This window comes from Pelophylax lessonae (genome assembly GCF_965119305.1).
Source record: "Pelophylax lessonae genome assembly, chromosome: 4".
Classification (NCBI taxonomy): Eukaryota; Metazoa; Chordata; class Amphibia; order Anura; family Ranidae; genus Pelophylax; species Pelophylax lessonae.
In genome coordinates this window covers 258,466,141-258,491,841 of record NC_138771.1, presented here as the reverse complement: position 1 = coordinate 258,491,841, position 25,701 = coordinate 258,466,141, and the positions used below count along the sequence as shown (strand labels likewise).

The 25,701-nt window shown below is 41.7% G+C and overlaps 1 protein-coding gene across 1 annotated transcript in view; it reads left to right on the top strand.

The window, feature by feature from the left end:
• The window catches only part of TRHDE (thyrotropin releasing hormone degrading enzyme), a 1,069,075-nt gene that overhangs the window by 671,090 nt on the left and 372,284 nt on the right, over nucleotides 1-25,701 (top strand). The window contains exon 6 of the mRNA XM_082253105.1: nucleotides 10,548-10,685. Within this exon, the coding sequence (XP_082109231.1) occupies nucleotides 10,548-10,685 (138 nt within the window). The remainder of the gene's footprint in view (nucleotides 1-10,547; nucleotides 10,686-25,701) is intronic.

Here is a 25,701-nt window from a genome sequence, read left to right as displayed (position 1 = left end):
CAATAAAAAGTGATCTTGTGATTGCTAAAGTTAGATTGGCATCCAATGCAATGGATTTAAAATAATGACCCTTGCAATGCCAATAGCGTCTGAATTTTGAGCATCTCCACAATAAATGTATAAGATTAATCTGTGAGTAATTCCATCTGGCACTATGGGGTTGATCTACTAAAACTGGAGAGTACAATATTATATAATACTAGACATTAAGCCCGTTAAATTAACGGGCGCTAGAACATATGTGCTCAAACATTTGTAAAAACAGACTTGTTCCAGTTAAGCGAGAGCCTCTGTCAGCTCTGCGTCCCTGTTGCCCTAGCAACATCGGGGACATGCGCAGAGCTGACTGAGCGGCTCTCGCTTATCTCGTTAATTTTTTCTAACAACGCGAGAGCTGCATGACGTAGCCAGCTCTGCACATAGTGTCCCTGTTGCCCTAGCAACATCGGGGACACACGCAGAGCTGACCGAGCGGCTCTCGCGTGACATTGCTCGCCCGCCGCAACTTGTAACGGCCGCTGCCGCTTAGCAGTAAGTCCACGCGAGCGCTCACCCACTGCGTGCCCGCACACACCCGCCGCTTCAACAGTTTCGTCCGGCCGCCCGAAGTCTCTGCGCTCCAAGTCCCAATGGCTGTCCGTGGGGCACATGCGCAGTAGCGCAATCCCACGGACACAGGGACTGGACGCAGTATTTGCCTTTCTATATACTGTTACTACTATGCATTATAAACTTAATAGTACATATTTTGATACTTATGTTTTGACACTTTATGTATCTTGTTCAAAAACCTATTTTTCTCAATAAAAATTTTAGGTTAACAAAATGAAAAAAATAACTTATTTGAGCTAAGAATGCATGAGGGTTGATTTACTAAAACTGGAAAATTCAAAATCTGGCACAGCTGTGAATAGTAGCCAATCGAGTTTGAACTTCAGCTTGTTCAATTAGGCTTAGACAGAAAAAAAAAACTTGAAGCTGATTGGCTACCAAACACATCTGCACCAGATTTTGCACTCTACAGTTTTAGTAAATCAACCCCAATGTGAATACCCTCTGAGACCAATTCTATAAAGAAAGTCCAGCATACGGTACACTCTATGTAAGATAAAAAGCTGTGTCACTATATCTACTGGAGGTAGCAAGACCTGGCTACGATGTAGTACAAGGACCCAAATCCTCCACCCACCTGCGCTTACATAGGAGAGGCTGTTTACAGAGAAAGTTCCCAAACAACTGCATTTATGCTGTTGGGATAAGCTCCTTAGTAGATTCATCTTGGGTGAGTGTATCAAACAAAGGTATAGGAGAGAAGGAGACAGAAAGAGCCAAGCCCTGTGTATGATGTGCATTGCTCAGTTGCAAATGTTGAAAGAACCATTTTTTTTATCCAAGTGAAATTCAAAATAAAGTTGTTCAAACGATGTTATGGTTCCATCTGAGTAGAGCTGAAGCAGAGCTGTGACTTCCACCCTTTTCCCTCCCACTTCTGAAAGCATTCCAACTAGGGTTGAGCGAACACCTAGATGTCCGTGTTCGACGGGTTCGGCCGAACTTTAAAAAAAAGTCCGGGTCCGTGTCCCGGACTTTTACCGAACTTTTCCCGGACACCGAACCCCATTGAAGTCAATGGGGACCCGAACTTTAAGGCACTAAAATGGCTCTAAAACACCAAAGGAAAGGGCTAGAGTGCTGCAAATGGCAGCAAAACGTAATTAAGAGCATGGCAAGTGCTCTGCAAACAAATGTGGATAGGGAAATAACTTAAAACAACAAAAAAAAAACAGAAAAATAAAACAATGTTCTTCTTCATCTCTGAAGGACGAGGCCCATATGGAGTAGGAGGGAGGTTGAGGTGGTGGTGGATGTGGCGGTGACATAGGCGTGCGCACAGGGTGTGCTGGGTGTGCCTGGGCACACCCTAATCACCTAGGGCACATAGCATTGCCAGTGAGGAGATGGGAAAGATCTCCCTGGGACCTGCTCTGCTCTATTTCTCCTTGCCTACAGGTACATGGCCCCGATACATTACTCTCCCTGCTGGCAAACACATGCATGTGTATTTCAACTTTGGGGTGCACACCTTAATGCAATAGGCTGCGCACACCTATGGGCGGTGTAGGTGGAAGCGGCGGTGGAGGAGGACCAGGGCCGGATTAACAGCATCATGGGCTTGGTGCTGAGGATTTTGAAGGGCCTTAAGGGCCGTGCCTTGCCATGCACCCAGAGGAGGAAGGGTGCAGCCATGCATGCCTAATTCAACATGGGATGCTGTCTCTGAAGCCCATAAACACATCCATGCATCGCCAACTGTCCCTCCTTGTCCGGCCTTCACGCTGTGTGGGGAGGTTCTGAGGGTGCTGCCTGGGGAAGCGAGCATAGAAGCCAGACTTCTGTGTTTACAAGTGACAGAAGAGCGGTAACAGTGAATATGGCCAACCCGGGGCCTATATAAAAGGTAGGGGCCTGGAGCTGCAGCTCCAATAGCCCCTACATTAATCTGGCCCTGAGGAGGAGGACGAGGTAGCCAACACTGCTTCTTTTCAAAAATTTTAAATGAGGGTACACCCCAAAAGAGTGAGAAAGAGCAAAAATGGAACAATGGGTGGGTAAGGTCGGTATCCATTGCTATTCTGCATAAGGTACGGAAAAGTCCCGTGGGATCCATGCCTGGTTCATTTTAATGAACGTGAGCTTGTCCACATTGTCTCTGGACAGGTGGCTGCGCTTGTCTGTTATAACGCCCCCAGCCGTGCTAAATACCCGTTCAGATAATACACTGGCTGCAGGGCACGCCAGCACCTCCAAGGCGTAAAGGGCAAGCTCAAGCCATGTGCCCAATTTGGAGACCCAGAAGTTGAAGGGGGCAGACCCGTCATTCACTACATGTAGGCGTGTGCACACATACTGCTCCACCATGTTGGTAAAATGCTGCCTCCTGCTAAGACGTTCCATCTGAGCTGCTGGTGCTGCTGTTTGTTGTGGCGTGCTGACAAAGCTTTTCCACATTTCGGCCATGCTAACCCTGCCTTCTGAGGTGCTGGCGGTGCCCTGGTTGCGTTGGCGACCTCCTCCTCCTCCTCCTCTGCCTTGTGCTTCCACTGTGGCCCCGCTGTCAGATGGGAATGCCAGCAGCATGGCGTCTACCAGCGTGCGCTTGTACTCGCGCATCTTGCGATCGCGCTCCAGTGAGTGAATTAAGGACGGTACGTTGTCCTTGTAACGGGGATCCAGCAGCGTGGCCACCCAGTAATCAGCACAAGTTAGAATGTGGGCAACTCGGCGGTCGTTGTGGAGACACTGCAGCATGTAATCGCTCATGTGTGCCAGGCTGCCCAGAGGCAACGAAAGGCTGTCCTCTGTGGGAGGTGTATCGTCCGTGTCCTCTGTATCCCCCCAGCCACGCACCAGTGATGGCCATGAGCTGGCCTGGGTGCCACCCTGCTGTGAACATGGTTCCATCTCCTCCTCCAGCTCCTCCTCCTCCTCATCCTCCTCATCCTCCAGAACTGTGCCCCTGCTGGACAATTGCGTCCCTGGCGTTTGCGTGTGCAGGAACCCACCCTCGGAGCCCCTTGCGAATGACTGCCCTGAAAGCCTTGGAAATGTTACCTCTTCATCCTCCTCCTCCTCCTCATCCTGTGCCACATCCTCTTCCATCATCGCCCGAATTGTTTTTTCAAGGAGGCATAGAAGTGGGATAGTTAAGCTGAGAACGGCGTCATTGCCACTGGCCATGTTGGTGGAGTACTCAAAACAGCGCAACAAGGCACACAGGTCTCGCATGGAGGCCCAGTTAAATTAAATAGCGGAATAGAAAATATGATCCAAAAAAAGTGTATGTATATCACACGTACACAACCACACTGGGCCCCAATTACTATTGTTTGTACCCCTAAAAGGCTAGATGAGGAGTAGGGGGAGTATGGAACAGGCAGCACCCTCAAACCTTCAGAAGTATGAGATGAACCCCAACAACTTGGAAAGGTGGATCTCTCTCACACGTACCGACACAGACTATCCCGCAATTCAATTGATCCTCAAAGGTTTTTATTGAATAGCGGAATAGGAAATATGATCAAAAAAAGTGTATGTATCTCGCACGTACACAACCACACTAGGCCCCAATTACTATTGTTTGTACCCCTAAAAGGCTAGATGAGGAGTAGGGGGGGTATGGAACAGGCAGCACCCTCAAACCTTCAGAAGTATGAGATGAACCCCAACAACTTGGAAAGGTGGATCTCTCTCACACGTACCGACACAGACTATCCCCCAATTTAACTGATCCCCAAAGGTTTTTGATTAAATAGCGGAATAGAAAATATGATCCAAAAAAAGTGTATGTATATCACACGTACACAACCACACTAGGCCCCAATTACTATTGTTTGTACCCCTAAAAGGCTAGATGAGGAGTAGGGGGGGTATGGAACAGGCAGCACCCTCAAACCTTCAGAAGTATGAGATGAACCCCAACAACTTGGAAAGGTGGATCTCTCTCACACGTACCGACACAGACTATCCCCCAATTTAACTGATCCCCAAAGGTTTTTGATTAAATAGCGGAATAGAAAATATGATCCCAAAAAAGTGTATGTATATCACACGTACACAACCACACTGGGCCCCAATTACTATTGTTTGTACCCCTAAAAGGCTAGATGAGGAGTAGGGGGAGTATGGAACAGGCAGCACCCTCAAACCTTCAGAAGTATGAGATGAACCCCAACAACTTGGAAAGGTGGATCTCTCTCACACGTACCAACACAGACTATCCCCCAATTTAACTGATCCCCAAAGGTTTTTGATTAAATAGCGGAATAGAAAATATGATCCAAAAAAAGTGTATGTATATCACACGTACACAACCACACTAGGCCCCAATTACTATTGTTTGTACCCCTAAAAGGCTAGATGAGGAGTAGGGGGAGTATGGAACAGGCAGCACCCTCAAACCTTCAGAAGTATGAGATGAACCCCAACAACTTGGAAAGGTGGATCTCTCTCACACGTACCGACACAGACTATCCCGCAATTCAATTGATCCTCAAAGGTTTTTATTGAATAGCGGAATAGGAAATATGATCAAAAAAAGTGTATGTATCTCGCACGTACACAACCACACTAGGCCCCAATTACTATTGTTTGTACCCCTAAAAGGCTAGATGAGGAGTAGGGGGGGTATGGAACAGGCAGCACCCTCAAACCTTCAGAAGTATGAGATGAACCCCAACAACTTGGAAAGGTGGATCTCTCTCACACGTACCGACACAGACTATCCCCCAATTTAACTGATCCCCAAAGGTTTTTGATTAAATAGCGGAATAGAAAATATGATCCCAAAAAAGTGTATGTATATCACACGTACACAACCACACTGGGCCCCAATTACTATTGTTTGTACCCCTAAAAGGCTAGATGAGGAGTAGAGGGAGTATGGAACAGGCAGCACCCTCAAACCTTCAGAAGTATGAGATGAACCCCAACAACTTGGAAAGGTGGATCTCTCTCACACGTACCGACACAGACTATCCCGCAATTCAATTGATCCTCAAAGGTTTTTATTGAATAGCGGAATAGGAAATATGATCAAAAAAAGTGTATGTATCTCGCACGTACACAACCACACTAGGCCCCAATTACTATTGTTTGTACCCCTAAAAGGCTAGATGAGGAGTAGGGGGGGTATGGAACAGGCAGCACCCTCAAACCTTCAGAAGTATGAGATGAACCCCAACAACTTGGAAAGGTGGATCTCTCTCACACGTACCGACACAGACTATCCCCCAATTTAACTGATCCCCAAAGGTTTTTGATTAAATAGCGGAATAGAAAATATGATCCAAAAAAAGTGTATGTATATCACACGTACACAACCACACTAGGCCCCAATTACTATTGTTTGTACCCCTAAAAGGCTAGATGAGGAGTAGGGGGGGTATGGAACAGGCAGCACCCTCAAACCTTCAGAAGTATGAGATGAACCCCAACAACTTGGAAAGGTGGATCTCTCTCACACGTACCAACACAGACTATCCCCCAATTTAACTGATCCCCAAAGGTTTTTGATTAAATAGCGGAATAGAAAATATGATCCCAAAAAAGTGTATGTATATCACACGTACACAACCACACTAGGCCCCAATTACTATTGTTTGTACCCCTAAAAGGGTAGGAGTAGGGGGAGTATGGAACAGGCAGCACCCTCAAACCTTCAGAAGTATGAGATGAACCCCAACAACTTGGAAAGGTGGATCTCTCTCACACGTACCAACACAGACTATCCCCCAATTTAACTGATCCCCAAAGGTTTTTGATTAAATAGCGGAATAGAAAATATGATCCCAAAAAAGTGTATGTATATCACACGTACACAACCACACTAGGCCCCAATTACTATTGTTTGTACCCCTAAAAGGCTAGGAGTAGGGGGAGTATGGAACAGGCAGCACCCTCAAACCTTCAGAAGTATGAGATGAACCCCAACAACTTGGAAAGGTGGATCTCTCTCACACGTACCAACACAGACTATCCCCCAATTTAACTGATCCCCAAAGGTTTTTGATTAAATAGCGGAATAGAAAATATGATCCCAAAAAAGTGTATGTATATCACACGTACACAACCACACTAGGCCCCAATTACTATTGTTTGTACCCCTAAAAGGCTAGATGAGGAGTAGGGGGAGTATGGAACAGGCAGCACCCTCAAACCTTCAGAAGTATGAGATTGTGTTCACTGTACCCCACAAAGATTGAGTTCACTGCACCCCACAATGATTGTGTTCACTGCACCCCACAAAGATTGTGTTCACTGCACCTCACAAAGATTGTGTTCACTGTACCCCCCAAAGATTGTGTTCACTGCACCCCACAAAGATTCTGTTCACTGTACCCCACAAAGATTGTGTTCACTGCACCCCAAAAAGATTGTGTTCACTGCACCCCAAAAAGGATGTTGTTCACTGCACCCCAAAAAGGATGTTGTTCACTCCACCCCAAAAAGATTGTGTTCACTGCACCCCACAAAGATTGTGTTCACTGCACCCCAAAAAGATTGTGTTCACTGCACCCCAAAAATGATTTTGTTCACTGCACCCCAAAAAGGATTTTGTTCACTGCACCCCAAAAAGGATGTTGTTCACTCCACCCCAAAAAGATTGTGTTCACTGCACCCCAAAAAGATTGTGTTCACTGCACCCCACAAAGGATTTTGTTCACTGCACCCCAAAAAGATTGTGTTCACTGCACCCCAAAAAGGATGTTGTTCACTGCACCCCAAAAAGGATTTTGTTCACTGCACCCCAAAAAGATTGTGTTCACTGCACCCCACAAAGGATTTTGTTCACTGCACCCCACAAAGATTGTGTTCACTGCACACCAAAAAGGATTGTGTTCACTGCACCCCAAAAAGATTTTGTTCACTGCACCCCAAAAAGATTGTGTTCACTGCAGCCCAAAAAGATTGTGTTCACTGCAGCCCAAAAAGATTGTGTTCACTGCAGCCCAAAAAGATTGTGTTCACTGCAGCCCAAAAAGATTGTGTTCACTGCAGCCCAAAAAGATTGTGTTCACTGCAGCTCACACACAGAAAAATGGATGTGGATCACTGACACCTGCCTATCTCCAATCCCACACCACACAGCAATATCGATTGTAGTTTGTAGAACACAGTTTCCCTAAAATTCAGCAGACTCTGTCCCTAACAGGATTGAGAAGAGATCGTAGATCAGGATTGAGTGCAGACCCCACCCCCCACACAGCAATATCGATTGTAGTTTGTAGAAGACACTGACCCTATAATTCAGCAGACTCTATCCCTAAAATGCCTACAACTCGCCCTGCCTAAACACTCCGACCTGTCCCTCAATTCTATCCGGACACAAATGGTTTTTTCCTGCCTATCTTTCCCTAATCAGCAGCCAGCACGTTGATGTGTGCTCTGTCCCTGAATCTAAGCAGCATAATGACGCCGCTGCGGCTGCCTCGAACTTATAAAGACTTGGTCACATGCTTCAGACGGCCAATCACAGCTACTGAGACATTTGCAGGCATGGCTGGGATGGCTTAAGGCACACCAGTTAAACGATTGTTGATTGGCTGTTGAAAGCCCGCCATGAAAAGAGCGCCAAAGCATGCAAAACCCGGAAATAAAACGACCGAACACGGATTTTTACCCGAACATACAGTAAAGTGTCCGTGTCCGTGTTCGGGTACAAAAAATCCAATTATTCGGTACGAACACGAATAATACAGTCCGTGTTCGCTCAACACTAATTCCAACTGATTATGTCCAGTCAGCGTATCATTTGAGCAAAGCATGGTGTACCTGGAATATCCAATAAGTCCTGCAGAGTTTTAACTGCCTGCCATACTTTATACAGCAAATGTGATGTGGGATGCGAGGGTTGTAGGATAATACAAATTGGAGAATCTAACATTTGTAGTGGGTTTTTACCATGGAGTAAAAAGCAGAGTATGTTTTAGGATGATGTAATGGGATTGCTGCTTCATGTTTAAACTTCAAATTTACCAAAAACTTTAATAAGCAGCTGGTGCAGGTGGAGAAGGTGCTTCCCCAATAAAGCCAGCTAACACGATTTTTTTGTGTGAAAGAGGGTTCAGTTCATGATTTGTATATGAAACTGAAGCACCTCTGTCATTTAAAATATTTTCATAAATGTTTTCAACATAATATGAATATGTGAAAAGTAAAAAGTGAATTTGACCTCAAGCTTGCTGTATCCACTTGTTCTTTTAATGTTTAGTGTTCAGGTGAGTTCAGTGGTTAGATAGATATAGATCTTGTTGCTTGGGAGATATGGATGCTGAGATATTGACAAAATTGGATATTGTTTAGATATTGACAAAATGCTATATGGCTTATCTTTATAGTTTATTTATGTTGCTCTGTCATTCCTTTTTAGAAAGGTTACACCTCCTAGTGTAATGGGATGAGCTGTTCGGGGCCTCATTATTGACCCAGTGGGTGCCAGAGACAAATCCTGATGTATATCGGGAAGTAGGCCACCACCAATGACCCCATAGTGGGGTCTCCTTAGGTGGCTTTGTGCACATGGCTGGTTTGGGCTTGCACACCTCTGGTGGCTAGGGCTCTAGAAGCTGGCCACAATGTTACATTGGGCTGCAAGATGGCAACAGCAGCAGCAGCACAGTGGACATGCATGGGCATATGCATGGGCTCTCTGGGCGATGCAATGGGCATCTTTATACCGCCCAGACGCCTTTGGCGTCATCTGCGGTGTTTTGCCATCAATTTGGGGGACTTCATTAGTGGAGCAGTATACCCTGGACATTCAGGCTCCTTTTTCCTCCAGTGCATGTGATGTCAGTATGCCTATATATGCTATATTATTGAATTTCGTGCACATGCTTTTGTTGGCAAGGAGCAGTTTTTATATTTAGCTGGTTACAAGTTGATCTGTACTAGTGGGCGCCCTGGTTAATTTAATTTTTGCCATTTTTCTTTATTTTAGATATGTGGTTTTCAAGGTGATTTGTCATTGTGTAAAAATAATTTTTGGAGATTTGGTGTTTGGATCTTCTAGAGTTCTTAAAGTTACAGGAGTTTTTTTTTTATCTATGACATACATCTATTAAGGTAGTTAACAGGGCACACCATATATATTTTTCTGAATAATATACACATTGCTTTTTATTAGAGAATGCTTAATAGGTATACTTTTGTTTGTAGATTACAGTCTATGACAGCTGGTTGGATATATAGGAAACCAGAAAAAATTTCGAACTTTTGTCAACAAGTTAGGTGATGGACTGATAATTGTATTGGGGGTGTAGTAGTTATGATGGGGTTCTCGTATTGCTAGGCCTTACCTTGCATTTTCTAGGGTCTGGACCAATTTTTGTATTTATTGAGAATTGTCATTGTTTAAAGCAACTAAAGTTGGAGGTGCTGGTTTGCTTGGGCAGGTGCTGTTCCTGCTTGGTTTGGTTCTCTATTCTTGTCTTTGTTCTTGGCTTTCTTCTCGCCCCTTCATCTAGCTGGGGGTAAATGCAACCTATCTATCTATCTACTCATCGTGGCTTAAAGTGTATCTATACCCTGTTTGCTTATTGTTTTGGTTAAAGTAGCGAATGATGAAAACCTCTGTAAGAATCCATTTGCTTTGTCTCCACTGGGGAGATTCACCTTCTCTATTTATCCTGGAGACCATTGTTACTGGGGCAATGCATAATGAGAAATCCAGAATTTTAGAGCTGCCGACAAAAAATGAGATGAGGGACACATGTTCTAGTTCATTTTGAATATATTCCCTCTCATTTCCTGCTTTGTCCTTGGGACATGAAACGAAGGAAAATATTCCCAATGGGACAGAGAAAGAAAAAAACTGACAGGTATTTTAAACATTTCATACTCTACTCAAAACTAAAAAAATAGTTGTAAGAAACACTTTGAGTAGCAAATGTGTTCAGAAGTAATGCTAGCAGAAGCTTCTTACAGAAAAAAAAAATACAAAATCTGTATTTTCAGTGCTAAAATGAATGTAATTTTATATTTTTCAGGAAAAGCAACGGTTTCTGACAGACGTCTTACATGAGGTGATGTTGCTGGATGGTTTGGCCAGTTCACATCCAGTTTCTCAGGAGGTGCTAAAGGCCACAGATATAGATCGAGTGTTTGACTGGATTGCTTATAAAAAGGTAGGAAGAGATACGTTCATGAAAGTTTAAGTTTCTAACTCTATACAAACTTCTGAAATATACTGAAATCCTGTTTCTTTATAAATTTTGCTTACCAGTTATTACAAAATTCTATAAAGGAGACTTTGGAGTTGGTTTACTAAAGGCAAAAGGGCTGTTCATTTGCAAGGGAATTTTCACTTTGCAAGTACATTTTCCCTTCGCTCAGTGAATGTGGTGAAATACCCAATTATGTGCAGGGCAATTAAAAAACATATGTTTTTGCTTGCTCATAATTGGAGAGCCTTGCCTCATTCACTAAGAGAAATAAAAAAAAAATCCTGCATAAAAAAAAAAAAAGAAATCATGCAAAGTGAACAGCTTATTTGCTTTAAGGAAATCAACACCTTCAAATGTATATTTAATTAAGTGACATTGTCCTAGTGAACATGTTTTTTTCCTAAATGTAAGATAGCTTTTGTTATGTAATATTTATTCACAATGTTAGAGAAACAGGGCTAGCATATAAAGCAGTTACTGTTAGATTCATAACAAGTATAAATGAAGCACTGAATTCCACTAATCTGCAGTTCATAATTGAAGGAGGTATATCAGATTCATACAAGATGCAGTGGCTTTAGAGAGGCTGCGCTCAACAAAAGCAAGGTACCCCTAAAACCCCAGATCTTTTCACACTAAAGGTCTAAGAGTCCAAAACATTTAATATTCTTGCTATTCCATACCAAGAAAACATAACATGCCAAGGCTTTTTGGGCACATAGAGATCTCCCCCTTCTTTGTGGCTAAAAAAAGGTACAGAAAAAGTTGTAAACACATGAACTCCTATATTGGTTAAATTCATATTAAAATTGATCAATTCATACTGTTTCTAAGTTTTTAATAAAACAACTAAATTCATTATAAACAGCAAACTCTTACAAAAAAAAACTATTAAGCTTTAACTGATTGTAAATTTAGAATTAAACACAATAGTTTTAGCAATGTAATGAATTGGGAATTACTTCCAACACATTTCATTGCTAAACCATTGTATTTATTTATGGATTTACAAATAGAACACATTTGTGTTATGAGTGTGTTAGCTTTAATGCTTGCAAGCTGGTGTAACAGGTGTATATGGTGTTTTTTAAGACATAAAAGTCATTAGAAAAACAAACTTTTATATAAAACTGCATGACCTCTGAAATGTCTGGAAGCCTAGAAAATGCTGTCTTGTGTTTAGGAGGAATTCCATAGACAAATAGACAATACAGCCCATAGTTCTCTGACAATCTGCATTATGGTTGTATTAAACGCGCTTGTAAAAATATTTATGCAAATAGTAAAAAAAAAAAAAATAAATAATAATTTAAAAATAACTTGGAAATAATTAAGGATATTAGGTTTGTTGAAGGTCCGGTTCACACTGGATGCAGTGCGAATTCACAGAGAATTAGGTGCAGATTCCACACCGCATCAGAATTGTAGGCAGTTTACATTGTGCTCTATGATTGGCCACAGCTGATCACATGACACAGATTGGCCAGTCTATACCAAGTGGTCACTGTGACCAGTCAAAGCTAGCAACACAATTGTACACAATGGATGGCTGGAAAGGAAGCCATATGACGTCCATATGACGCCACGTCTCGATTGACGAGAGGTCGGCCCTGGCGTCATTGCCCAATAGGCCAGACAGGAACTGGTTAAGAAGTCAGAAAATCCCTTGCATCTAAAGGAATGCAGACACAGCAACTTTCTTTAAAAAAAAAAAAAAAAACACTGAAAGTGCACCAAGTGAAAGTAAACATTGTAGGATCACCAGGTATTATTTTAATGAAAGTTGCAGATATAAAAATGTTGAAATGACATTATTATGCTAAAGCTTCTTTAATATTTTAATGATTACATTTATATAGTATACATATTTAGCAAATTAACTTAAAAAAATGCCATTTTCTTTAAAGCACCAGAAAACAGTTACATGCACAGTACAGTACATATGCATACCTGCCTAGGTTTTTATGATTATGTTAAGCCAGCCTGTGATCCAACAACAGGCTGGTGACTTTACTTTTCAAGGTAGAAATGCATTGTTATTGCACAATACAAATGAACATTTGTATTGTACATATCAAATATGTCTCATATATATATATATATATATATTTAACATACTGTACATGTTGTGCTAGTAGTTACAGAAGTGAAAATAAAGAGATTTAAAAAAAAAAATGTCTATCAACTAGAGATGCCCAAACACCCCCTTGTTTGGTTTGCACTAGAACTCTCGAACAGAGAAAAAGTTCTGACCTGAACAGCGAACCCCATTAAAGTATATGGGACCAAAATTTGATAAATCAATAGTCCCAATTTTGAAGGCTTATACGCACGTAATTGGTCATAAAAAGGGTATGGTGGTCTAGGTACTGCCCTGGGGAGAAAAGAAAAAGATTGTTTTTTCAGGAGCAATGATTTTAATGATGCTTAAAGTGCAACAATAAAAATGATATATTCCTTTTAAATATAGTGCCTTGTAGGTCCCCTTAGTCTGCCCATGCCAAAATTAAAAAAAAAACAGTGTGTGGTCCCCCCCAAAATCCATATCAGACCCCTATCAGAGCATGCAGCCTGGCAGGCCAGGAAAGGGGGGGCGAGCAATTCCTCTCCCCAAACCATACCAGGCCATATGCCCTCAACATGGGAGGGTGGGTGCTTTGGGGCAGGGGGGCTCTGCTTTAACAAGGGGGTCCCCAGATTCCAGCCCCCCATGTAAATGGATATAGACCCATTCACCAAAAATGTGTCAAAAAGTAATAAAAACACAGAGACAGTTTTTGACAATTCCTTTATTAAAAAATAAAAAAACAAATGTCCCCCACTGCAGAACCATCATCAATCATGTCAAAGATGCCATCGTTGGACCCAAAAAAGAAAAAAAAAATATCCCCAGATTCCAGCCCCCCCCCCCCCCCCATGTAAATGAGTATGGACCTATTCACCAAAAACGTGTCAAAAAGTAGTAAAAACAGAGACAGTTTTTGATGATTCCTTTATTAAAAAATTAAAAAACAATGTCCCCCGATGTAGAACCATCATCAATCACATTGACTACGCCACCATCGGATCCAAAAAAGAAACACTACACTGTCAACTAAAGCCAACCGCTGAATACCTGGCTTGCCGTCTGAGAGTTCTTATTTAGGTAAGGGACAGAGCCACCTGGGGACATCACCTGGTGGCACCGCCCTCTTGTTATGTCACAGACTAGTGAATGCTGGGTCGGTGACATCAAAAGCGGGCTGTGCCACCAGGTGAAGTCGCCAAGTGGCCTCGCCCTTACCTATATAAGAACTGTCAATTAACAAGCCAGTTGTTTGACAGTTTGCCTTATTGGACGGTGGAGTGATTTTTTTTTCTTTTTCGGGTCAGCGATGTGGCAGGTGTTGTGAATGATGATGGATTTACATCTGCGAACATAATTTTTTATTTTTTAATAAAATAATTGTCAATAACTGTCTCTGTGTTTTTATTACTTTTTGACACTTTTTTGGTGAATGGGTAGGGGTACTATGCATTGCAGGATGTTCGGTGTTCTGGTGTTCACCAAATGGGTGAACAGGCGATGTTCGAGCCAAACTTTTGCTTGGCCCGAACTGTTCACTCAACTCTACTATCAACTGTTACAATATCCATTACATTTTATTTATAGTAGTATCTGTACGTTTGTTATATTCATTCAACCCTATAAGGCCTGTATATTTGTAAGGAAATAATAAAGGATAACCTTACTTTTATCTACAACTCTGTCACCATCCTTCACACAGGTGATTTAAAAATGAAGATAAAGCAGCACAGTGAGATTATTAGTTCACTTCTCATGTAAGCATGTAACTGTTTAATGAAATCATTCGCTGAATCAATGGATCTATAACTGAATGCTAAGGCAGGGCATACATTATATATATTTTTTTCTCTAACCACAGCTGCTGACAGTGATAAAAAAAAATAAAGAAATGCATAAAACTGGCTGGTTGTACTGAAGTAGATTGATAGATCAACTTTTGTACAAAATGGATGTCCAAAGATGGATTGAAATTTGAACAGTTCCTGCTGAACCAGCTGAATTTAATTTAATCTATGGCTGGCTTAACTCTCCCTCTCCCAGTGTATGTTCAACTGTGCAGGGGGTTACACAGGAAAAATGCAGAACTTAGATTCTAAATCTGTCTTAAATTTTGCTTTTACCCTTTGACTGCCAAGGATGTGCTTCATGGATCATGTAAGTACCTTCCCTGGACAGCCAATGACATATAGAATACATCACATCAATCAAAGGGTTAAATGCTCACAGCTGAAACAGGGACCTCAAGCTTGTTTTACATTTAAATGGAGACCTCTGTGCATTCTGTAGAAATGATCTCTGAGTCCCACATGGTACACCTCCTTCCCTCTGCCTTACTGCTGGAGTGAAAACAAAAAGCAGAGCACCTCTAAGTGTTATCAGTTAAATTAAAAGGGTAAGGCAGATACAGGAAAACTGCTCACATTTAAAACAGTATAAAATAGCTCATCTGTTAGGTGGTCTGCAGGAACACAGGGGTCCATGGCTGGATGTTTGTGGCTCCAAGAGGTGGTGCAGGAGATGGTGAAGCAGGGAGATGTCTGGAGGGCCAAGAGACAAGTGCAGACTGCACTTGAGAAAGGAGCGCACACGCCCTGCGAGGCTACTGCGCATGCTTGGAAACGCATTGTGCGATTGGCTGCTGGATCTGGGCTCCCCTATGTGTCGGCACCGGATGTACAGAGGAGCAAGGCGCCCTTCTGAAGCCACCAGCTATCCTACCAAATGGTCTCTTGGCTCACCAGGTGTCTCCCTGAGGAACAGAACACCTTCCTGAAGCCGCTGGCCATCCTACTATCTGGTCTCTTGGTCCTCCAGACATCTCCCTCCTTCACCATCCCCTGCACCACGTCTTGGAGCCACAAACATCCAGCCATGGACCCCTGTGTTCCTGCAGACCACCTAACAGATGAGCTATTTTATACTGTTTTAAATGTGAGCAGTTTTCCTGTACCTGCCTTACCCTTTTAATTAAACTGATAACACTTAGAGGCGCTCTGCTTTTTGTTTTTATTTCCACTTTTAGAGCTGACTTCTCTCTGCAGCTGAGCTGGCCCTGAGTGTCATCTATTTTAGCCATCAACTTGACCAGACTAATACATGAACTGCATACCCCTTGATGCTATATAGGTATGTGTGATGCACCAACTCCTATCCTGCTTGTTACTGCTGGAGTAAGGTAGGGCTCTGATTGGAAGAAGGGACTCTGTGATGGGGGATGTATAAAGGGTACTCTGATGTATTGAGGGCTTCTGATGGGAAAGTTGGGGCTTCTGATATGATGGCGGGACTATGATATGATGGCGGGACTCTGATATGATGAGTGGCTCTAACATGTTGGAGGGAGGTTTCTGACATAATGGGGAGAGCACTGATGTTAAGGTAGCCTTCTGAAGTTAATTTCATCAAGGCGGTTGTGTGCATCATCCCAGACTCAAGTTTTGCATTGATGGTAAGTTCATTTAAATCAGGGGTGCTTTGAGATTATGCATACTATGAAAAAATTTTGTGAATTAAATAAGGTTGAGAAATACTGCTTTAACCTAATAAATAAATAAATAAAGAAGACCATTGCTAAGGGTTGAACTGGGAGGTGGGGGAGGAAAAGTTAATGGCAACGACTGCATTTCAGAAAATAGTAATAGGGTAAACATTTATGGCCTGTTAACCTTTTGCCCTATGGCTAAGAAACAACTGAGTATTTTTTTTTTTTTTTTACTGCTTGGACCTTGATAAAGGGGGCACACCCCAAAAGCTTGTCCTGAAAAATTGTTTGTTAGTGCAAGTATCACGAACAGTACTTAATTGTTTCTGTTGCAAGTGCACTAATACAGCTGCAGTCACCTCAAACCCTTGTGGCTTTGGAATTTTATTATAAACAAATAATATGATTTAAATTATTTGTTTTTTTATTAAATACATAGATAATCATGTAAGAAATATTGTTAAAAAAAAACTGTAGTTTTCAGTTGACTTTGTGTGTAAAGTAAAAGTGTTCAGGCACCAATGAAACAAAACTGAAATCCAGAGACTGCACGTGCAATGACTATAACAAATTATACCCGGTGTGAATGCCTATTGTTCGGTAATCAGAACTGTAGATTTCTGAGCTTTAGCAATCAAGATAGACTGCCTAAGATGATTAGAGATTGACTATCATACAGTTACAGAAAAAAGAATGTCACAAAATGGGTTTCAGTTCTATCTGTAAAACGGGTAGGCTAAACAGAATTAGATCACAAAAATTACTGTATGCTGTTTTTAATATTAGGAAAATTATTGCAAAATTCCAACAATGGAGTTTGAGATATATATACTGTATATTATAATATACATGATGCTGCTTTTTGATAAAATAGGCAGCGATAATACATTTAAAAAAAAAAAAACGATTTCAAGCAGTTTTATATAGTAGGCATTCCAATAACAAATTATGTAGTTTTACAATGTATATTACTTAGTATATTGTGTTAATTTTTTGCAATATTCGCATTACTAAATTGTATCTAGAATAATAACATTTTTAGCTACTTTTTTTTGCCCTGTCTCTTGCCAATAACCCATCATGATTAAAAGGCAAATGTCAGGATACCATAAGAGCTGACTTTTCCAACTTTGTTTTTAACATACCAGCTCCAGGGGATGATACCCATGTTCTTATATCACTACTTAAGTTACATACCTAAACAAGTTTGTGTATATTGAGTTATCTTGATCGACAGGGTATGTTAGGAGGTACGTAACTGTTTGCGTTTGTTTGCTATGATTAAGGACTAGGAATTAGCTCAAAGTTGTGTTCTATATATCCTATGAAGAAAGCAACTCATGAAATATACCGCTCCTAATGTTTGGCAATTAACCACTTCAGCCTCCACAATGTACCTGTATGTCACCAGGTTAAAGGGGTTATACTGGGATGATGCTACAGGCATCATCCCAGTATCTCTTTTTTTGGCCAGCGATGCTCTGTAATGTAAAAGCAATCCTAACAGCTAATTAGCCACTGGATTGCTTTTATTCCCACCCTCTTCCATCACCTTCCAGGTCTCACCCATCCCACCAGTAAAGAGATGGTGTTCACCTCTTGTGATAGCAATAAATAAAGTTGATAGAAAATAAAAAATAAAGAGACATTGTAAATATAAAAAAATGTATATAAAATATAAAGAAAAAAATGTAAAGCTTCCGATTCCTGTGCTCGTGCACAAAGACAAACGCATACGTAGGTTGCATACGCAGATATAAACGGTGTTTGCAACACATGTGAGGTATCTTCAAGAACATTATAGCAAGATCCTGCGTAACTCCACACTGGTAACATGTAAAGGCTTATAAAGTGTCACCTATGGAGATTTTTTAATACTGTAGTTTTGTGTCATTTCATGAGCATGCACAATTTTTAAACCATGACATGTTGGGTATCTAATTATTAAGCGCAACATCATTTTTTATGCTTTACCAAACAATTGGGTACTATATTGAGTTGTTGTGCATTAAAATTCACTAAAGTGTATTTAAAAAAAAAAATGTGTTTAAAAAACCGCTGCGCAAGTACCAAGTACCATGTGACAGAAAAATCGCAACACCCACAATTTTATTCTCTAAGGATTCTGCTTAAAAAAAATATATTTAATGTAATTTTCTAGCAAAAAAACCCCCAAAACAGATTTTTACACTTGTGAAAAGTGTCAGAATAGTCTAGGGGCTGACGTGGTTAATGTTACTGGGGGTGTCAGTTGTTTTCTATTAGATAATTGGATATTTCTACTCTCATTGATCCATCTCCAAAACTCATATTCACCACATTTAAAAGTACCTCTTATAATTTGTTACTTATCATGTTGTCTGTGGCTTTTGGCAAGGTGGGTAAATGTTAGATGATCCCTCAGTCATCTAGCTCCCCTATATGTGACGCCTGGTCTTGGCCCTACCTTTTTTGCTACTATGTCATTTAAGAATGTTTTGTAATTCAGCATGATGTTGGGGAAAAAAGAGAAATAATTTGTCTTTGTTGTAGAGTAGATTCTAATTTCTGAAAATCAATCAGGGACTTTCTGTTTCTGTAGCCCCTGTTGAGCAAATTTTACTCCCTTGTGCAGTTTCTCTTCAACTGCAAGTATTGTTCATAAAGAATACGATTCACAAGAGGGCAAGGGTAGGCACAAGATGCATGCAATGTATTTGCTGATGAAGGTCTTCTGAAAAAATCTGATATCAAATGACTATCATTACCCACCGTAATCTGGATGTCTAAAAAAGTGACTTTTTCCTAACTACATTCCATCATGAATTTCAAGTTGTAATCATTTTGCCCAAGCTGAGTGATGAATGTATCCAACCCTGATCGCTTGCCAGTCCAGATCATAATTATGTTGTTGATGTACCATTTTAAAATTCTGGCACATGTCCATCGATGATTCATGGCCAAAAATGTAATTGCTCTCCCACCCCTCCAGGTACAGGTTAGTCACCATCTCCACCCCCTGCACCTGGAGAAAGTCGGAGCCCTTGAACATGATCACATTCTGAGACATTCTGAGACACAATGTATTTCAATAGATCAAAAATAAAGGCATTAGAAGGTCAAGCAGACTGTTGTTTTTCTTTCAAAAATTCATCCACCACTGCAATGCTCCATTGGTGTGGAATAGAGCTGTATAAAGCTTCTATTTCAAAAGTCACTAGCTATGCTCCCTGTGGAGTTTCTAAATCCTGAAGAATTTATAGTAAGTCTCTCATATCCTTAACAAAAAAGGACAGGGATGATACAAAAAATCTTAAATAGCCATCAATCAGTTGACTAGCATGTTCCAAAATACAGTAATTTCTGACACTAGCAGGTCAAATATATTTTTATAAACTTTTGACAACATGTAAAATGTGGGGGTGACTGGATGTTTAATTTTCAAAAATTACCAAGTGTTTTAATCAATAAGTCCAACATGAACAGGTTTATTAATGATGTTTCTAAATTCTCCATAATACGTTGCAAGTTTACCTTCTGGGATAATTCTGTACCAATCATAATAAGACAATATTTTATGACACATATTTATATAATGCTTTTGCTCCATGAAAAGTGCCCAAAAAAACGCCTGCAACAAAAACGCCCAGGTGTGTTGTTGCAGGCGTTTTTTTGGGCGTTTTTTAGATGTCTTTGGAAGCAGGCATAACATCTGAACTTCTGTATAGGGGTATATATACACACAAACATATATGTATTTATACACATACACACATATAGGTGTGATAGTAGCGGAGCCCTATGCCTGCAAATAATTTCATTAGCGCAGGCATAGGGTTCTGCTACTTTCACACCTATATGTGTGTATGTGTATATATACATACATGTGTGTGTGTATATATATATACCCCTACACAGAAGTTCAGATGTCATGCCTGCCTCCAAAGACGTCCACAAAAAAGCCCAATAAAACACTAGAAAAAAAAAACGGCCAGGTGTAAAAGTAGCTGAGCCACTACCCTGCTCTACTGCAATTCTAGTACAAACGATCTTTTTTCTATGGTGGTCACCCTGACATGGAAGAGGTTGGTCACCCTGCCATAGCAGTCAGAGTCAGTTCACCCTACACTACACTACGGTCACCCTGACACTTAACACTTTCCCTACAGAAACTAGATTATTGAATCTAACTATAGTGGAAAATAGTACCCTAACTACACTAGATATCCCTTTCCTCACACTAATAATTGCTAAATGACACTTTTGAAGCAGGAGTAACAGAACTGCTTCTACTCTCTTCCACAGCCCTGTATTAAAGTGCTAGAGATTTGGCGGGGCTATCTTATATACTGGGGGGCGTATTCACTACTGATTGGCCTCTGGACCCCCTAGTCACTCCAATCACATTCCTAGCATCCTCCTGCCCCCTCAATTGGCTTTTACTAATGGTTCTGGTCCAATCACAGGTTTTTAAAGCCCAGTTCCTGTCCTATTGCATTTTGGTCGGTTCTGGTTGCCGAATTCCGAACTTTTTTGACAAAAAGTTCGGAATTCGGCCGAATTTCGAACAGTCAATGTTCGGGTCGAACCGATGGTCGACCCGAACCATTCGATCATCCCTAATCACCATTTCCCCACCTTAATCCAGTAGTTTAATGACTATTTTTTAGTAATGCTTGATAAAGTGTGTTCCAAATTCTCAGGACTCAGAGCCAGAAAGGTTGTTGATGTCATGTATGACCCTCTATACAAACACCAAAATATGGGTGTTTAACTGAAGTGATGGAAAAGTTTGTGATTTCTTATAGAACAAAATGTATGTGGTATAGTCTGGATTGACATAATCTTCTTCCAAAGAAGTCTCTGAATCCCTAATATTACTCTCTTCTCAGAGGAACGTAAGATTGTGGAGGGCTCAGAAATAATTTATAGTGAAATCTTTCCAAATTTTAGTATCCTCATGACAGGACCGAAAGGACTCATGACTAGGGTTGAGCGAAACCCTGACTGTTTTGTTTGTACCGGACTTTTGGGTATTCGGTACCCGGACCTGAACCCGGACATTTCACTGTATGTTCAGGGTACTGTCCGTTGTTCGGTAACATTATTTTAATGTTTTGGCGTGGTTTTAATGTTGCGCTTTCAACAGCCAATCAGCAAGCGTTTAACTAGTGTGCCCTAGAAGCCATCACAGCCATGTCTAGTAATGGCATGGCTGTGATAGGCCAGTGCAACATGTGACCCAGACTCTATATAATCTGGAGTCACACAGCGCCGCGCATCACTCTGCTAATACTACTGTGGGGAGAGGGTCCTGACTGCTGCTGCTGAGGGACAGATAGGACTTTACTATAGGGCGAGGCTGGAGAGATTGCTTGTAGGGAAAGCATAGGAGGAACAATCTGCTTTATCATACAGCGATCTACATTGATTTGATTTTGTGGGGTGCAGTGAACGATGTTTTTGCCAGGAGGGAGAGATAGCAGTTTACTGTAGGGCTAGGCTGGAGAGATTGCTTTTAGGGAAAGCATAGATAGGAACAATCATCTTTAATCAGACAGCAATCTACATTGATCGTATTGTGTGGGGGTGCAGCAGAACGATCTTTATGCCCTGACCTGAGCCAAGTGAGGAGGAGAAGGGAGAAACAAAAAAATTCTATCAGTCTGTTAGGCGTGCGGTGCTGCACAGGGGAAAATAAGTATTTTACAGTATTTAGGGTAAAAAAATTATTTTTCAGTTTTTCATTCAAATGTTTTTTTTTTTTTTTTATTATTCAATAGCAGAATAGAACAACAGTATTCAACCTGGCTGTTAAGCGTGCAGTGCTGCACATTTCATGCAACCTCAGTGCATATGTGTGTGCTTAATCTGCATTTAAAAAAGAAAAAAAAATGTTTCCTACATATTTAACTTTAACCACTTTACCACCGGAGGATTTTGCTGTCTTCTGTCCAGGCCACTTTTTGCGATTCGGCGCTGTGCGACTTTAACTGACAATTGCACGGTCGTGCGACGCCGTACCCAAACAAAATTTACGTCCTTTTTTTCCCACAAACAGAGCTTTCTTTTGGTGGTATTTGATCACCTGTGCGATTTTTAATTTTTGCGCTATAAACAAAAAAAGAGCGTTTATTTTGAAAAAATAATAATATTTTTCAAATTTTTTTATATGAAATTCCCCCCCAAAAAAATGTAAAAATCAAATTTTTTTTTAATTTTTGGCCAATTTTTTTTATGCTACCTATGTTTAGTAAAAAAAATCGCAATAAGCGTATTTTGATTGGTTTGCGCAAAAGTTATTGCGTTTACTAACTAATGGAAAGATTTCTGTTATTTTTGGTGTTTTTTTTTTAACGCGTAATGGCGGTGATCTGCGATTTTTTTTGCGGGACTGCGACATTGCGGCAGACAGATCGGACCCTTGGCTGACATTTTTGACACTTTTGGGGGTACCAGTGACATTTCTACAGTAATCAGTGCTATATATATGCACTGTTACTGTAAAAATGACACTGGCAGGGAAGGGGTTAATTTTATTGGAGAGGGAGGGGTTAATGTATGCCTGGTGCTTACTGACGTGTGGGGGGGGAGGTGACTGTTTGACAGAAGGACAGATCGGATGTCCAGCTATGCTGAACACTCCGATCTGTCAGTCCCTGTCACTATGGAGATCCGCCCGCTGTGTTTACACACAGCGGGCGGATCTCCAGACTCGATCCCCGACGATCGGGGCAGAGCAGCGGCAATCGCTGCCGCTCCTCCCCTGGCCCGACTCCCGCTGTGAATGAACACAGTGGGAGCGAGCCTCCGGCGGTCCAGCGCCGCCCACAAGGGGCGGAGTCCAGCGACCTAGGTCTACGTCGCTGGACGGGATCGCGGCACTTTGCCACAGTAGCCTCCATGTGAGCGGGGCTAAAGTGGTTAAAGACTGTCTGTATGTCAGACAGACATTGCTTTTCTAACCTCCTCTTCAAAAAGCACCAATGTGAGGGGAAAATAATTATTTTACAGTATTTAGGGTAAAAAAATAATTTTTCAGTTTTTCATTCATACATTACAGTAAGATACACCCATTGCATACTGTTGTATTGCGCCGTGCAATAAAAATAAAAATGATTTAGGGGACAAAAGAGTTTATTGCTGCCCTGTCCGCATATGTTACAGTGACATACACCCATTGCATACTGTTCTATTGCACCTTGCAATAAAAAAAACTATTTAGGGGACAAAAAAAGTTGATTGCGGCCCTGTCTGCATATGTTACAGTGACATACACCCATTGCGTACTGTTGTATTGTGCCGTGCAATAAAAAAAAACATTTAGGGGCAAAAAAGTTTATTGTGGCCCTGTCTGCATATGTTACAGTGAGATGCACCCATTGCATACTGTTGAATTACGCCTTGCAATAAAAAATCAATTTAGGGGACCAAAAGAGTTTATTGCTGCCCTGTCCGCATATGTTACAGTGACATACACCCATTGCGTACTGTTCTATTGCGCCGTGCAATAAAAAAACTATTTAGGGGACAAAAGAGTTTATTGCTGCCCTGTCCGCATATGTTACAGTGACATACACCCATTGCATACTGTTCTATTGCGTCGTGCAGTAAAAAAATGATTTAGGGGACAAAAGAGTTTATTGCTACCCTGTCCGCATATGTTACAGTGACATACACCCATTGCATACTGTTCTATTGCGCTGTGGAATAAAAACAAATGATTTAGGGGACAGAAAGATATTCAATTGTGGCTTAGTCTGTATCTGTACGTGTGAGATACACTCCTAGGATACTGTTGTTCTAGTCCGCTATTCAATAAACACCCATTTAGGGAAAAAATATTACATTGCGGCTTAGTCTGCATATTTTACTGTGAGATACGCTCGTTGTATACTGTTATTCTAGTCCACTATTCAATAAACACCCATTTAGGGAAAAAATATTAAATTGCGGCCAAGTCTGTATCTGTACGTGTGAGATACACCCGTTGTATACTGTTGTTCTAGTCCGCTATTCAATAAACACCCATTTGGGGAAAAAATATTACATTGCGGCCTTGTCTGTATCTGTACGTGTGAGATACACCCGTTGTATACTGTTGTTCTAGTCCGCTATTCAAAATACACCCATTTAGGGAAAAAATATTAAATTGCAGCCTAGTCTGTATCTGTACGTGTGAGATACACCCGTTGTATACTGTTGTTCTAGTCCGCTATTCAATAAACACCCATTTAGGGAAAAAATATTAAATTGCAGACTAGTCTGTATCTGTATGTGTGAGATACACCCGTATACTGTTATATCGCACCTTGCAATAAAAACCCATTTCGGGGAAGATCCAAAATTCGATAAATATGAGAAGAAGGTCAAATAAGGGACGTGGCCTATGTCGTGGTGTTGCTGGTGGAGCTTCTGTTGCAAGGAGAGGACGTGGTCGATCTGTGCCAGCTACACGCACAGGTGAAACATCTTCCTCAGCTGCGAGTAGGCGACAGAACCTTACAGCAGTATTTGGCAGGGCCTAATGTGCCTCTACAAATGTTGAGGCCAGAACAAGTACAGGTGATAGTAGATTGGGTTGCTGACGGTGCCTCCAGTTCCTTCACATCATCTGACACCGTCTTCTGCTGAAAGGTCAGAGTTGGCACCTGCAGCCAATGTCTATCAAACTGTCACCGCACCCCCTTGCAAATCAGCCAAGCAGTCTGAGCCCCAATTCATGCAGCAATCTCTTCTTCTTTTTGATGACTCTGTTAGCATGGTTTCCCAGGGCCATCCACCTAGCCCTGCCCCAGAAGTGGAAGAGATTGAGTGCACCGATGACCAACCACTTATGTTTCCAGATGAGTACATGGGAGGACCATCGCAGCACATCTCGGATGATGATGAAACACAGGTGCCAACTGCTGCGGAATTCCGAATTGTGGAGACCGACAAGGGTTGCAGGGGTGAAGACTGGGTGGAAGACGATGTGCAGGACGATGAGGTCCTTGACCCCACATAGAATGAACGTCATGCAGGTGACCTGAGTAGTTTGGAGGAAAAGACGGTGGTCGCACAGAGCCACCAGCACAGCAGAAGAGGAGCAGGGTGCAAAATTAGGGCGGCCGTGCCCTAGACACTATGCCTGCTACTGCCCAATGCAGCAAGGGACCGAGCACACCAAAGCCAGCTCCCAGGAGTTCCCTAGCGTGGCAGTTCTTCAGACAATGTGATGATGACAGGACATGAGTGGTTTGCACGCTGTGTAATCAGAGCCTGAAGTGAGGCAGAAACCTTCTCAACCTGAGCACAACCTGCATGACCAGGCATCTAAGTGCACAGCACGATCTGCAGTGGAGTGCACACCTCAAAAACAAAAAAAGGCCTCTGGCTCCTCCTGCTTCCTCTTCTGCTGCTGCAGTCTCAGCCTCTTCATCCACCTCTGTAGTGACAGTAGCACCTGC